This window comes from Squalius cephalus (genome assembly GCF_949319135.1).
Source record: "Squalius cephalus genome assembly, chromosome: 18".
NCBI lineage: Eukaryota > Metazoa > Chordata > Actinopteri > Cypriniformes > Leuciscidae > Squalius > Squalius cephalus.
In genome coordinates this window covers 24203658-24218537 of record NC_137139.1, presented here as the reverse complement: position 1 = coordinate 24218537, position 14880 = coordinate 24203658, and the positions used below count along the sequence as shown (strand labels likewise).

At 35.0% G+C, this 14880-nt stretch overlaps 3 protein-coding genes across 8 annotated transcripts in view; 2 read left to right on the top strand and 1 right to left on the bottom strand.

The window, feature by feature from the left end:
• The window catches only part of clstn1 (calsyntenin 1), a 38793-nt gene extending 37877 nt beyond the window's left edge, over nucleotides 1-916 (top strand). For all 4 annotated transcript variants that reach the window (XM_079850136.1, XM_079850133.1, XM_079850134.1 and 1 more), the window contains one exon: nucleotides 1-916. This exon is cut by the window's left edge and continues 2438 nt beyond it. The gene's annotated coding sequence lies outside the window, so the exon portion shown is untranslated.
• A 1386-nt stretch (nucleotides 917-2302) lies between these two features.
• On the bottom strand, nucleotides 2303-4731 carry lzic (leucine zipper and CTNNBIP1 domain containing). Of its 3 annotated transcripts, none has more exons than XM_079849708.1 (7): nucleotides 4604-4731; nucleotides 4106-4213; nucleotides 3896-4031; nucleotides 3610-3708; nucleotides 3420-3515; nucleotides 3231-3312; nucleotides 2303-3139 (listed from the first exon to the last, which is right to left on the bottom strand). In XM_079849708.1, exons 2-7 carry the CDS (start codon nucleotides 4204-4206, stop codon nucleotides 3081-3083), a joined length of 573 nt encoding a protein of 190 aa, XP_079705834.1. In that variant the 5' UTR covers nucleotides 4207-4213; nucleotides 4604-4731; the 3' UTR covers nucleotides 2303-3080. The 3 variants fall into 3 exon arrangements, with proteins under 3 accessions (XP_079705834.1, XP_079705835.1, XP_079705833.1); XM_079849709.1 differs by having other exon boundaries at nucleotides 2321-3139; nucleotides 4313-4716; XM_079849707.1 differs by having other exon boundaries at nucleotides 2497-3139; nucleotides 4106-4257.
• An 84-nt stretch (nucleotides 4732-4815) lies between these two features.
• Nucleotides 4816-14777, top strand: LOC307146279 (nicotinamide/nicotinic acid mononucleotide adenylyltransferase 1-like). Its single transcript, XM_079850178.1, has 10 exons — nucleotides 4816-5030; nucleotides 5500-5631; nucleotides 5780-5963; nucleotides 6214-6347; nucleotides 10652-11041; nucleotides 11894-11990; nucleotides 12886-12977; nucleotides 13229-13407; nucleotides 13888-13989; nucleotides 14097-14777. Exons 2-10 carry the CDS (start codon nucleotides 5517-5519, stop codon nucleotides 14148-14150), a joined length of 1347 nt encoding a protein of 448 aa, XP_079706304.1. The 5' UTR covers nucleotides 4816-5030; nucleotides 5500-5516; the 3' UTR covers nucleotides 14151-14777.
• Nucleotides 14778-14880: the final 103 nt, after the last annotated feature.

Genomic DNA, 14880 nt, shown 5'->3' with positions numbered 1-14880 from the left:
AGCTAGTTTTATCAAGAGTGGGCGTTTTAATTGTCCAGCATAGATGTCTTGTGTTCATGTTGATGTGTAGAGAAAATAGGTCCATACTGTATCATCAATGAATATTGTACTAAATACTGTTTGAGGAACTTCCACTTCGAAAAGATGTACATTATTATAGGCAGCATATGTGGGTATAAGTTTAACAATATGTGTATAGTGAAAGGTGATCTTGAAGTGTATCTCCTGATGAGGGCAGCATGAAATTCACAAGAATCCGATACATAATGATTTCTCACACAAATGTAATAGTGTCTCACAGTGTATTCTCAACATACAATCATTTTGAAAATGTTTGATCGATGTAGACCATTCCATGAGACCAAATTTAGTATAATCAATGTTTTTACTGAAAATCGCACAATTGTTTGTATCTTCCCTCCTTTCCCCTGATGCAAATATTCATCCGCAGTTTCTCAAGGGAAAAATCATGTGAAATGTGTTTCAAACGATGTGATTTTGTCATGTGGTTTTGACGATTTTAAGACACTGGCGACAGAAACTTTCCATAATCAATAACCTGAGTCTGTGCTGAGTGTGAATGGCTGCAGATGGTGAGTATGTAACAGAAGCATTGTCTTTGCATGTATAACACAGATATAAACATTTCCTGTAACTGGCACATGATACTGGTGTAGAGGGGTCAGGAGACTGGTAATACTACTGAATCAAAGATTATCTGTCACAGATTTGCAGCCTTCAGTGGTCGTTGTTCACATTTTGAATTACTTTTATTTTTTTGCTCTAGAAATGAAAATTGGGGATGTTGTAGAACTGTTGGATGCTGCCTTCCAGCTCATTCACTTTTCTATTATTCAGAGGAATAATTATAGTGAAGTTGATGCTTGCTCATGAACAAAATAAAGGATGAGATGGGAATAAAGTTGTGTTGGTGTTCAGATTATTTCATTTGATAATTATATGCTACACACAATTTCTGTCTATGCCCACTTTTACCGTTGCACAAAAATAAATCATATAAATAAATAAATACACACACACACACACATATATATATATATATATATATACACAATTTAATTTAATATGTAATCTTTATATATTACATAGTATAGCATTCAGTAACTTTTAGTCATCCATGTTAGAGTATAAAAGCAGCATTAAAAATACATCATATTAACCCTCTACCATCTTCATGAAGAAAATATAAATAAATATGTTTCCTTACCCAAAGGGTGTTTAATCATTCACCATGATGTTTCCTCAAGCATTTCATATTTCAAGATGAAGGTGAATTACAGACCACAGTAATGCTGCCACCTAGTGCTTGAAAACTGAAAAATATTCATATCTGCTACCATTTATACATTTTTTCAATGCTGCCTAAAGGTGAGAGCAGAAGGCCCAGTCCCAATAGCACACTTCATATGCACTTACAGTCTTTTGGACATACAATGGCCGCCATGTGCACGTGACTGTGAAGTCCATGAGACTTTAGGGCAGGGTTCCTCAAATCCGGTCCTGGAGGGCCACTGCCCTGCAGAGTTTAGTTCCAACCCTCATCAAACACACCTGAACAAGCTAGTAAAGGGATGCATCCAAAATCGCATACTTCCTTACTATATAGTAGGCAAAACAGTATGAGACAAAATAAGTATGTCCGAATTCACAGTACTCATAAAAGAGTAGGCAGAAAGTACCCAATGACCTACTACTTCCGGTGAGATTTTGGAGCGAGCATATGATGGACACTTTACAATCCCATGAGGCCACGGGAGAGGATTTATGAATGCCAGTGAAGCGATGTAACTGACGCTGGTAGGTCACATGATAATGACAACATGGCGAATGTAGTATGTCCATTTTACATTCATACTACATAGAACATGCTTATTTAGCTGTCGTGAAGAAATCACTCATTCAAAATAAGTTGCTACTCAAGAGATTATGTGATTTCGGATGCAGTCACAGTCTTCAGAGTTACTAGAAAATTGCAGGTAAGTGAGTTTCAAACATGGTTGAGTTAAACTCTGCAGTGCAGTAGCTCTTCAGGGCTGGATTTGAGGAACCTTGCCATAGGGTGTCCCATTTGTCATTATAGGTTTCAGAAGGGTGCTTATAAGCTACATACCCTTGATGCACACTTTTGCCAAACCCGAACTCTTCCCGACAATCAAAGCGACATTATGTCACGAAAGTGTGGCCTCGTAGGAAGACCGCAAGGGTGCTTAGGGTGCCCATTTAGGACAGCTGAATAGTAAAATTAAATGATTAATTGGTATTTATTTGATGTTAAATGGGCAGTGTGGAATTTTATTTTAAGTCTTTTAATATTCACATATTAAATTATTTTCCAAAGATCGCAATCCATTCTGTAATGGAATTCAAAGCCATTTTTTGACTCCTTTTCCAACCCACTACAATATGCAATGCAATAAAATAAGACGGTAAGACACTTATTGTAAATACAGAAAAGGGAAAACACTGACAACTTTTCAGATCTTGATCGCCAAATATATTCAAAATACAAAATATTTACAAATATCACACTGGTTAAAAAAGTAAATGACAAACGAAAATTAAAATGCATAGTAATTACAGTGTTACTATCAAATACTAGTACCAAAAGGCTTATTGGCAGACAATTTGATAATAAGGTTAATAAATTACAATACAGAGGGTTAAAAATGAATCAAGACCATTTTGAATAAAGGCTAACTTACCTCTCTGTGTTCAGAAAATAAGAGCTATTCTAAAATGCGCTTTCATGTGTAAATGTTTGAGACATTTCACTGAAAATGTAAACACTTTTTTCACTGTAGGCTACCCAAATAAGAATGTACGATCAAACATAAAATGTATACGGTGTATACAATACAAATAACTTTCGTGATGACTCCCAACATAGATACTTTAGGTTGAGTGACCAGATGATATCATGTCACAAATTCTGTTCCTAAGTGTAGAAATTGCAACCACTGTTAAAAACAAATAAAAACACACAAGAACTGTAAAACTCACAGACAGCATTTAGGCCACGCTCACAAAAAAAAAAAAAAGGAAATCTTAGTAAACCAGACTTATGTATGGGTCTTCCCAACTCCAGAACTGGCCAATGCCATTATCTTATCTTCGGATCCTGGAAAGGAAAGATACATTTGATAGTTAAAAAAGGTCATTCTTAAGCATAAGTTGCTTTAATAGTAATAATTGGTTGATTCTCATCTTACCCAGGCTTGCAGTCACCTTCTCAAAGTGGCTCAGAGTGGCACTAGCATTTGCAGCAAGAAATGCTTCATCCTCCGTTGTGAGCTGCACATTCAAACAAGTTACAGGTATAAGAAACGTTTAACACGCGAGTCTAGAAATAGATGCATGTCTGCAGGGAAGCATTTGTGTGTCAATAATAACCCTCTCACCTTCTCGCCAAGTTTTCTCAGAGCCGTGAGGATCTCCACTTTCTGCTGAGTGTACACATCTCGAGGGAGCTTTCCAACCATCACATCACGGTCCATCTGAATTCATACAGTGTCATGTCAACATATTAACACAAGTCTTTGTATAGGTATTTAAATATTTGAAAATGTCAGTATTAAAAATGTTAATCACCTCAGCCAGTCTCGTTCTCAGTTGCCCTGGCTGCTTTTTAGCAAACAGTCGAATAACTTCAGGTGTCTTGAATGCCTGACTGATGGCAGCTTGGATCGCCTGATAAATATTTGCAGTCATAAATGATCTCAGCATACATAATTATACTAGTAGTCAGTCTAGATGTCTTTTTACAGTAATAAAAACTGTAAAATATTCATACATACAATTTAGAACTCTTTTCAATAGTTCAGAACAGTTTAATATATCATACAGTATGTTAATACAATAAAATCGAATTTCTTACCAGCTGCATTCCCCCCAATTCATCAACTAGTGTCATATTCCCAGACATCAACTTCTTCAATGACTCATTGAATTCGCTCAACTGTTCTAGTGTCTCTTTTTTGGTTTCTTCATATTCCTCTTCTTCAAGCTCTTCTCTGCAATAAAAAACACTTTTTTTTTCTGTGCATGAAACTGAATGTGCTGTAGAGAACTGATGGGATGTCATTACCTGCACTCCTCTAAATCCTGGAGCTGTTGCATTAACCGGTCCAACTGTTCTTCCATGTTTTGTCTCAGTTTGGTTGTTTCTGATTTCCCCCGAGAAGCCATTCTTTATCTTTTTAAATAAATAACAGGCAAATATCAAATTTTCAGCACCATCTATTAATAAAGAACAAGACATGTCCTTCTGTTACTACATATGAGAATGTCACACCTGTTATGATCTGCTATCAAAATGGTTCTGATCTGATCAGTATTAGTATATATACTACAGTGTTGGCTGTATCAAGGTAAATATGGTTATTTTTCAGCCTGGTTTACCATTTTGACAGGTCTAGTATCCCATTCATGAAATATATCACATTATTTTGTCACCCTGCTTTATTCTATCTCTCTCTCTCTGCGCAGTTAGCTTAGCTTGGACTTAAATATATATAAACAAAAAAAATACGAACTGTGAGTCCTAAACGGCGTGGTTTTACATTAATAAAGTAGTAATTCTCACCCGTGCTTTTCCCCCAATAAAAGTCCTACTGATAAAGACAAAATTACAATAGGATTTAAGTTCCTAAATCCAGTTCAGTTGCTAAGGTGTGGTTTGCTAGCACTATTATCTTCAATAGGAAAACCAATGGTTTTTCTGCGTAAACGCTGCGCAGAGTTGATTATCACGAACACACTACTAACTCGTAGGAATTGCGCATGTCTGTCTGCACCATAGTAGACTGTAAAACGCGTAAGTTATTGATCTTTAGTCCCACACTGCTGTTTCAGTTGTCAAAACAATGGGAATGTTCGATTATTTTTTAGAACGTTCTGTTTGTCGGCCTTGCTGTTTGTCTAGAGCTGTATCTGTCGGTTAAATAAAGTTGTTTTACTGGAGCACAACCACTGCACTCAGCTAGGAAGCACCAGACTAGTGTGTTGAATTGGTAAGAAGTAACGTTAAACTCAATATGGTGGCATATTATTACGCATATTTGTGGAATGGTGGTTTATTGTATAGAATATCATTCTTAAATCCTAAGGCGAGGGTCCTTTTTAATGTTTCCTCTTTTATAATATTTTATAATATTTCCTTGTTCCCTGGTGCAGAGATTACTACCTCTTACTAACTTACCTACACTTCTGAAACAGGACATTTGGTTGTGATTTGCCTTTAGAGAAATTTTTGGTTGTTTTGTTGTCCTGCAGTCAGAATCTTTTTCCTTATTATTTAATTACTTTAATAAATAATTGTATATTGTAATATAGTTATATTAATATATAATTAAGATTATATATACAAAATTATATATTAATCAATATAATTTTGTGTAAATAATTAATTGTCAGATATAGAGAATTGTCTGATTTCAGAATATATTTCTATCTACAGTGGATTTCTTTTTCGCCAGACAGCATCTTCCATATAATCAATGGCATCACAAGAGAAAACCAAACTGGTGCTGCTGGCATGCGGGTCCTTCAACCCCATCACAAACATGCACCTGCGTATGTTCGAACTGGCTCGGGATCACCTTGAAGACACTGGTAAATTTTAAATAAAAAATGTATTAATGTGAATGTATATTATTTTAAAATTCACCTGTTTTTGTTATCACTCGTCGCATTTTTTGTGATAAACGTTATACATAATTAGCATACATCTTATTATTTTTCTATTTCTATGTTGACTCAGGAAGATACAGAGTGGTGAAAGGCATAATCTCTCCAGTTGGAGATAGCTATAAAAAGAAAGGTTTGATTGGAGCCTGTCATCGGTTAGAGATGGCAAGACTGGCCACGGAGAACTCCGATTGGATCACAGTGAATGACTGGGAGAGTCAGCAGTCGGAGTGGGTGGAGACAGCCAAAGTAGTTCGGTGGGAACATCTTAAGATCATGTGCTTTTAGAGAACATTTCATTTTGGTTCAAGTAAAAGATAAATCTGTCACACCCTTTCTGTTTTGCACCTACTGTAGAGCTTTCTATCTTTGCGTGAGTTCCATGCCACATCTGATAATGTCATCTTGTGTGGTTGGACGTCATATATGATGTGCTGCTACGTCAAAATGATCAACGTTTTATGCAGTCTATTGACATTAAATCAGATCATTCTGATCTTTTTTTAGGCACCATCATGCAGAACTCATTTCTAGCGAGGACAACAGCAATGATGATGTGGACACAGTGAGATGTGGGAAGAGGAGAAAGCTGGAGCAAAATAAAAGCATCTGTCAGAGTTCTTATATTAACACAAATGCAGGTATGGAAAATAATCCACAGAAATCTTTCAAAGGATAAATCTTCCTACTGCTCAGTGCACTTAAAAGGGTGTGTACCTTAGAATGTCACCCTGTCACTATACCTGACAAACGGCAATACATTGAATTGCTGATGTACCCTCAGGACAGTAGAGAAAAGGGTACAGCGAGTTATATAATAGTGTTTACACTATTGAACACAATCTGCATCTCTCAGCACTGTCCTCTCCAAGTGGAACACTTTGAGCAAATGTAAAGGTGTAATAAGTGAGAATTGAAGCAACTTGTGAAGAGAAAGGTCAAATGCTTGTTGAGAGCAGACCAGTGTTTCCCTTTAGATTTTAGTTTTGTAGTGGGCACCGAATTTACTCCAAACTTTAGTAACTGAAATAACTTCCTTTTGTGATCTGACATGGCTTCATAAAATATATTTTTTAGTATTCTATATAGTGAAAAAAGGCAATGTCGATTAGCATTGCATTATAAATATACTTTATTATTATGAAAATAACCCAGGTGGCGTGAAGAACACAGATAAACCATATATTGCCACAGTCGTATGTTTATTGTCTTTGTTTCATCAGTCAATACATCTTTATCTGCATTTTTTATTCTGCTGCAGCCAAATCTGGATGGCTGTGTCTGAAATCGCGTACTCTCTTGAGTAGGTACATATTTTGAATAAGTAATTACTTCACGACCACTAAAAAAGTATGTTCTATATAGTATAAGTTTTTGTAGTATGAATGTAATCCAGGCGTACTATATTCACCATGTTGTCATTATCATGTGACCTATCAGCATCAGTTATGTTCGCTTCACTGCCATTCATAAATCCTCTCCTGTGGCCTCATGGGATTGTAAAGTGTCCATCATATGCACACTTCAGAATCTCATCGGAAGTAGTAGGTTATCAGGGTACTTTTGTCTACTCTTTTATGAGTACTGTGAATTCGGACATAATTCTTTTGTCACATACTGTTTTTCACCTACTATATAGTAGGGAAATATGCGATTTTATGACTTTGTCTTTTTTTTATCGTACTTGACTTTGGCTTTTTTTTATCGTGAGGGCGTCCTCTGGCTATGAGTATGAATGAAACAGACATTACAATAATGCTCACAACATCCTATTTAGGGTAAAAATAGGAAAAATAAAACTCTCTATAGACATTTATGTCTCTAGTAAACGTATAAAAATCAATAAGTTTTCTCTTTTTTGATAAACAATTTAATTTCATTTTAATTGTTCTATTTTAATAAGGCAAATCTGAATTTTCAGCTTAATTATTATCATTGAAATATTTTTGTGGAAACCATGGCACATTTTTTTCAAAATTCTTGTCTTGTCTTTATATTTAGTTGCAGAACAGCCTAACCATACCATAATTAACTTATACAGGGTTTCCGCAGGGCATTAAAAAGCATTAAAAGTCATTACATGGATTTTTAATCCTACATGCATTAAAAATTTAGATATAATTTTGAATAAAAATGTATACTATCAGTTTATTTGATATTATATATTATTAATAATGCCGTGTCGTAGTGATGACGCTGAAGCCGGTATCGTTCGCCAGCTAGTGAAACGGTAAGTAATGCGCAAGTTTTTATGATCGAATCGGAGAAAAAAAAATGCACAAGCGTGGTTTCTCGAGAGAGAAATCGCAGCTCATAAGCAAACTTAAGACGCTGCTGAGACATTACAAGTCACATCGATGTCACGTGTCTTTACGGGATTTTTACGGGTTGTGTGTGAACGTTAGTAGTAGACGGGCTCTGACGCTAGTGTAATAAACACGCGGAACCAGTTTGGTAATTGCTTCCGGCCGGAGCAAAATTGCCGTGATGCGGAGATGACCTGTACTCCTGTACAGCAGGAATAACAGGAATAAAACTAGACCAGAAAAATGGGAAAGTGCAAATTCCAATAGAAGTGGATATTTAACGCAATTAACACAGCATCCGTTATTTTTTGTCATCTTTTGGCTAGCTTTACATTATATGATCCCGCTCTTATTCTTGCAACTGCTTTGAACCTGAACTTGGCTTGAACAAACAGTAACACGCACAATTATGTCAAAATGTCCGTTTTGTCGAGTATCTTCATAACATAAAACCAGTCTTGAGTTAAATAAAGTCTTAACCCTCTGGGCTTCTTCGCCCGAAAAAAAACGGGCGAAAACTTGAACGTTTCGAATTGTTTAATTTTTTTGCTTCATCGGATGGGGGTGAAACTTGGTGACTTTTGTTTTATTACCTATATGAACACACAAAAAAATCAAGGAGATGATTCTGATATGTTAAAGGGTCGTAAAAAAAAAGTCACACTTAGCTTCCTCCCGCCCGAAAACGGGCGACATAGGAAATGAATGGGAAATACGAAAAAATAGGAAAACTCAGAGAAACTTTTGGTGGTACAAGCTACAGATCAGCCACTGTGCTTAAAAAAAGTGTACAGCAATGAAGGGGTGACACTCTAGAACATCAAGAGTGCAAATAAGACACCCTCCCCCCCACACACACACACCTACACACACAAACACACACACACAGAGAGAGAAATGAACTGGTAAGACTGAAACAGCAAATTTTGCCCCAAACTATATAAAAATGATATAATCATAATAACTCCAAAACTATAGCAAGGAGAGTCAAAAGGTAGGTATCGTTTGAAAGAACTCTTTTTAAATTTTTTTAAAATATAAATTACATTACATTTGGACATTGTCCTGCCAAGAAACAGCGGATAAAAGACAATATATATATATAATTTTTATTATGATTTTGCATATCTTTCTTATTTGTCATGGAATAACTCAGGAAGGAAATAAGGTAGGAGGAAAATTCTTTTTTAGTGAAGTCCCCCTACATGTTAGCTGCATCTGGATAAAAAAATAATAATTTTTGGACAAAGGAATCAAAAGTTAAAGCATTTGGAAAAGAGATAGCCTTTTTGTACAGTCTTTGACACCCCCTCATGGGCAATTTTTTCTTCATGAAGAATATCTTGTCATAAAAGCAATAGATTATGTTAATTTTGGGCTCATTTTAATTGTAATAATATGCTGTAAAAAATGAAGTGCCATTTTCAATTATCTGAGAATGTTTCATGAGCTGTATGATGTTTTTGACACATTGCAGTACATTATTTTATAGATTATGAAAAAAAAAGAAATTCTATTTATCAGCAAATAACTCAGCAATACTTAAGAGTTTTTCAAAGTGGATACATTCACTGTAAAGTTCAGACTCTAAGCTTTCAAATGACATCAACTTTGTGTTAATCAAGGCAAGATTTTTTAAAAATATGGTAAAGAATATTTTCGCAGCTAGGTGGCGCCTGCTGGCGGTACACTCGGTTTTAGAGGGATTACTCAGCACTCGTTAGGAGTTAATAAATGTAATTAGATGCATTAAAAAGCTGAGATCCTAAGCTTTAAAATGATATATAATTTGTGTTGTTCCATTCAGTGGTTGCTTAGTAATAATTTTTTTTCTTTCCGAATGGGAATAAATCAAATAAATAAATAAAAAAGCTATAGGCCGCCTATAGGCGGTTATAGGACATGACACAAATTAATACATTTTGAAGCCACTAGATGGCGCTCTTCTCAGTTGATTTTTTTTTTTTTTAGGCCTGCACTCTATTTTGATGTGAAATGTTGCATTTATTGAAAAATAAAAAAAAATAAAAAAATAAAATAAAAATATATTAATTCTAATGGAAAAAATAGCTCATAAAAATTATATAATTAATGCAAAATATCATGAAAAATTCCAAAAATTCTAAATAATAATCAGAAAACATTATAGAACAAAAATATATTTGATTGGTTATCCTGGGACAAAGTAAAGTAAGATTTTAAGGCTTCGCCCGTTTTCGGGCGGGAGGAAGCTAAGTGTGACTATAATACGAAGAAGCCCAGAGGGTTAAATGAACGTGAAGAGTTGATGAGGCGCGTGTGAGATCCGCGTCTCTGTCAGTAGCGGCTGGTCTTAAAGGGACAGTAGCCACTAAAAAAAATTAAATTACATTACGAAATTATTACATTTACAAAATATATAAACTAGATATAAACCTACAAAAATGTAAGTGTTTTTAATATGGCATTAAAAAAAAAAGGCATTAAAAAGCATTACATTTAATTTGAAGATACTTGCAGAAACCATATTATAGCATTGGCTAAAATGCTGGCTGAAAGGAGCACATATTTCAAATGAATCATGACTTTTAAGATCTGTTATAATTACAGCTGTCAAAATCACTTATGATGTGTATTATTCTCATAAATGTATATTTTAGACACCCCTCATCTGAAGCTGCTATGTGGTGCGGATGTGCTGGAGTCATTTGGTGTCCCCAATCTTTGGAAGCCAGAGGACATTGAGGAGATTGTGGGAAATTACGGTGTGGTGTGCATCACAAGATGTGGCAGTGACGCTGAGAAGTTTATCAATCAGTCTGATGTGCTGTACGAACACCGAAAGAACATCCATGTTGTCCGAGAATGGGTGACCAACGAGATCTCAGCTACACATGTGCGCCGTGCCCTGCGCAGAGGACAGAGTGTGCGCTACTTGCTGCCCGACCCTGTGGTGCGCTATATTCAGGATCACAGTCTGTATAGCGCTGAGAGCGAGCAGAAGAATGCTGATGTCATCCTCGCCCCTCTTCAGAGATACACCAGCACTAACTAGACTGATGTTCTGCTGCTTTTGAGCTTGACTCTTGTTCTGTTTGGGGTCTTTGATGGAAGGTTGGTCTGTTACCCATAACAGGCGTGATCGACACTTGATTCATAGTGCTTTTTGCTTTCTTGAACACATTTGGCTAATGAGCAATTTGCATTTGATCGGGAATTATTCAGTATGGTCAGTAATGTATGATTGAATTTTGTGAAATATTGTTTGATTTGAATATGTTTTGATTTTTTAAATAAAGATGACTTTTGATTTTTTTTTTTTAGAACAGGAACTGTGTAGGTTTTGACCAGTTATATAGAGTATACAAAAAATGATTTCAATATTTAGAACAATAAATGCTCTGCCATATGGGTGCTAATAAATGTAAAACCTGTTTATAATTGTCATTTGTTCTTTTTTTTAATAATACATATCATTAAAAATAAAAAATAAAAAAAATGATTGCATAACAAGTGTTGAGGGTCATTAGAGAAGGTTGCTCTAGGATTCAAGCAATGCCACATTTGCTTAGTGACATTTATTTGACAAGTGAGAACATTTGCCTAAGCACTTAAACATCAGACTTTTTTTTTTCTTTTTGTTTTTTTAAATCTGAGAGTATTTGTGTTGAGATCTTGACATGTAGAGTACAGCAATTTGACAGTGAAGTGTTCGTGCATTTTTTTTGTTTGTTTGTTTGTTTGTTTTTAGTTACCGAACAAGTATGATCTTAAGATTAGACCTTTTTTTACGTCAGTGCTAATATATGAAAACCCTACCTTATACCACACATATACTGCAGAAATGTGGGAATTCCCAGCCAGGAAAAACGTGATTACTACAGAAATTCCTTTTAGTTGATTTTCGGCCATGCATAGTGAAGTTGTTTGTTTTCTGTTAAGAATAAGATCATATCCGCATCATTCGCCCTCAGGCACTTGTCTTGTCCTCGTGACCCGGTAAGATTTAGAAATAATAGGCTAAACATTAAAAAGACTTGAGTTTCCCTGGTTCTTTCACTGATTGTGTCTGTCACTTTGATTGATTAGGGACATTTGCATATAATCAAAACATCTTAGCAAAGGCTATGTAACATTCCCTTTCAAATCACATTTGATATACCTTGTAGTTTTGTTTATTGTGATCAGATTTGTTCAGTCAATCGTGGTTTTTAAACGAGGTCTGAAATGATTATGTACAATAATAAATAATAGGCTGATTTTTAAATGCATTTCATCCACATAATGCCGCTTGATTCAATTTTAATTAACACCTATTCATCATCACATGCTCAAAAAAGTTTCTGTCTCTATAGCCTATTTATCGTCTTCCTTTAAGAAATTCACAGTAACTTTACTTGCGTACTTGATGTTTTGTTTTGTGGCGCTCATGTGATTATGATGTCATATATTTGTCATTTGACATAAATGGAAAAAAAAAAAAAATTGCTAAGAATTTTTTCCGCAAGATACAAGGAAGACAATGCAAGTGAACGTAACGAGGATAAAGTTGATTGCATTGTGAAAATTAATATTTGTAATGTTAAAAAATTAACATTTTCCAAACATAATATGTCAAGCGTTGCATTTTATATAGCCTAACTAAGCGTCTGAACAGGTATTATTGTGATCATGTTTTTTTTTTTTTTTTTTTTTTTTTTTTTTTTTTTGGGCAAACTATTAGCACACAAACACCGGCCAGACACGTTTTTCTTTATGTAAGGCATGATGAGGTACAGCCTGAACTGTGAAGAAACAAAGACATGCAAATTAGAAAGAAGGACCGCCCACTCAGCTCACAACACATAAATAGCTGTAAATCTCATACCTTGCACCTTGATTTCTACTGGGATAGTTTGCAGACGGTTAACAAAATGCCTGTAAGCCTCTGTGGTACATGGGACATGGTCAGCAATGTCAACTTTGAGGGATTCATGATTGCTTTAGGTAAGATTAGATTCTTTTTCCTGTTAAAATTGATGATTGCTCTTATTCCTTAAATTGACATAGCTAATATATTTTTCCCCACAACAATTATATTATATTATATTATATTATATTATATTATATTATATTATATTATATTATATTATATTATATTATATTATATTATATTATATTATACAGTGTGTAAAGCATTCCTATTTATATTTAATGTATGTCAGGAGTAATGGATCCTAAACTTTGTCCTCTCACAGGGATCGGCCTGTACACCCGTAAGATCGCCCTTAAGCTAAAACTTCGCAAAGTAATCGAGCAGGTGGGGGATCAATATGTTGTGAAGACTATCAGCACTTTCAGAAACTACACATTCTCCTTCAGAGTCAATGAGGAGTTTCAAGAGTACACCAAGGGATTGGATGACAGACACTGCAAGGTATTACAAAGTTGTATTATTATATTAAAATTAATATCTATCTATCTATCTATCTATCTATCTATCTATCTATCTATCTATCTATCTATCTATCTATCTATCTATCTATCTATCTATCTATCTATCTATCTATCTATCTATCATCACTTTATTTTAAGGTGTCCTTGTTACTGTGTCTTTACACAAATAAGTGCTTAGGGTTATGGTTAGGATTAGGGTTTGGTTTAGGGATAGTTGCTTGGAATTATGCATAATTTACTGTTTTCACTTCTTTTTACTAGTAAGTTACGTATTTATTGTCTTTATTTTTATTTTTATGACATTTCATTGTAGAAGAAAATGTACATTCTTACAGCACTAACACCGACATCCCACTTTCATCATTATTTTTAGTCCGTTTGAACACAAATATTTGCTCAGCACACAATATGGGGGAAACACTTAATGCACTGTTTAAAAATGAAACATCTATTTGTCTAGTCTCTGGTGGACTGGGAGGGAAACAAGTTGGTGTGCATTCAAAAGGGTGAGAAGAAGAACAGAGGTTGGAGACACTGGATCGAGGATGACAAACTCCATTTGGTAAGTGTGAAATTAAGCATCTTACGTTATAAACTTCTGCAATAAACATTTATGAGCTGATTTCATTCATTAACCCACTAATAATCAGACCTCTCAACCTTTTACAGGAGTTGCACTGTGAAGATCAAGTCTGCAAGCAAGTTTTCAAACGGGTTATCTGAGGCCCTGCTGTGACGTTTATTTACTTGAAAAGGCGCAATGCTGTAAACAAAGTTGCTCACACTTATAAGTCAGTGGAGTATGAGGCGAGAACAAGAACCAAGAGTTTTAACTTGTGCCTCAAAACCTGACTAATCAATTACAAGCAGCGAGAGGCTTGCAGACTGAGGCAGGGTGTCTAGGAGCATTATGTGTAGTGCCACTAGAGGGCGCAATAAGACCACGAACAGACCGAACTCGGGTCAACAGCAGTTTAGGCACTGGAGACACTGGAGACAATAGTTGTGCCACCATTGCCTAATCATGTTTACACATGTAATACAAGAGACACATTCACAAACATTTAGCAATGCGTAATGTACTTCTGTTTTTCTTGCAAGCCAGAATCATTGTTTCACAAGAATATGACTAATCAAGGGCCATGCTTCATTTTGAATACATTTTTAAAAACGTTTTGTAAAACTGATTTTTTTTTTTTTATAAAAGCTTGTAGCTTTATTTTTTGTTTATGTATATTTTATGACACCTAAATATACACACTTTTGTTAATTCAATTACTTAAATGTAACACCTTGTTCAATTCTCTTACTTGAATGTCACTTATTGTGCAATAAAAATTGAAACAAGTTATATACTTTGTGTGTTATTTTCCACTATAGGTTGTCTCTATCATGAAAAATTGCAATCAACAACAACTAATAATAATAAGCATCATCAATTCAATCAACGGAA

Bases quoted from the DNA above. Each gene is read 5' to 3' on its own strand.
- lzic (XM_079849708.1), bottom strand. From the start codon at position 4,206: ATGGCTTCTCGGGGGAAATCAGAAACAACCAAACTGAGACAAAACATG. The intron at 4,032-4,105 runs GTAATGACATCC...TTTTTATTGCAG, and splicing joins CAGGATTTAGAGGAGTGCAG to AGAAGAGCTTGAAGAAGAGG. The intron at 3,709-3,895 runs GTAAGAAATTCG...AATATTTATCAG, and splicing joins AATTGGGGGGAATGCAGCTG to GCGATCCAAGCTGCCATCAG.
- LOC307146279 (XM_079850178.1), top strand. From the start codon at position 5,517: ATGGCATCACAAGAGAAAACCAAACTGGTGCTGCTGGCATGCGGGTCC. The intron at 6,348-10,651 runs GTATGGAAAATA...TGTATATTTTAG, and splicing joins TTATATTAACACAAATGCAG to ACACCCCTCATCTGAAGCTG. The intron at 11,042-11,893 runs ACTAGACTGATG...CTTTTAGTTGAT, and splicing joins TCAGAGATACACCAGCACTA to TTTCGGCCATGCATAGTGAA.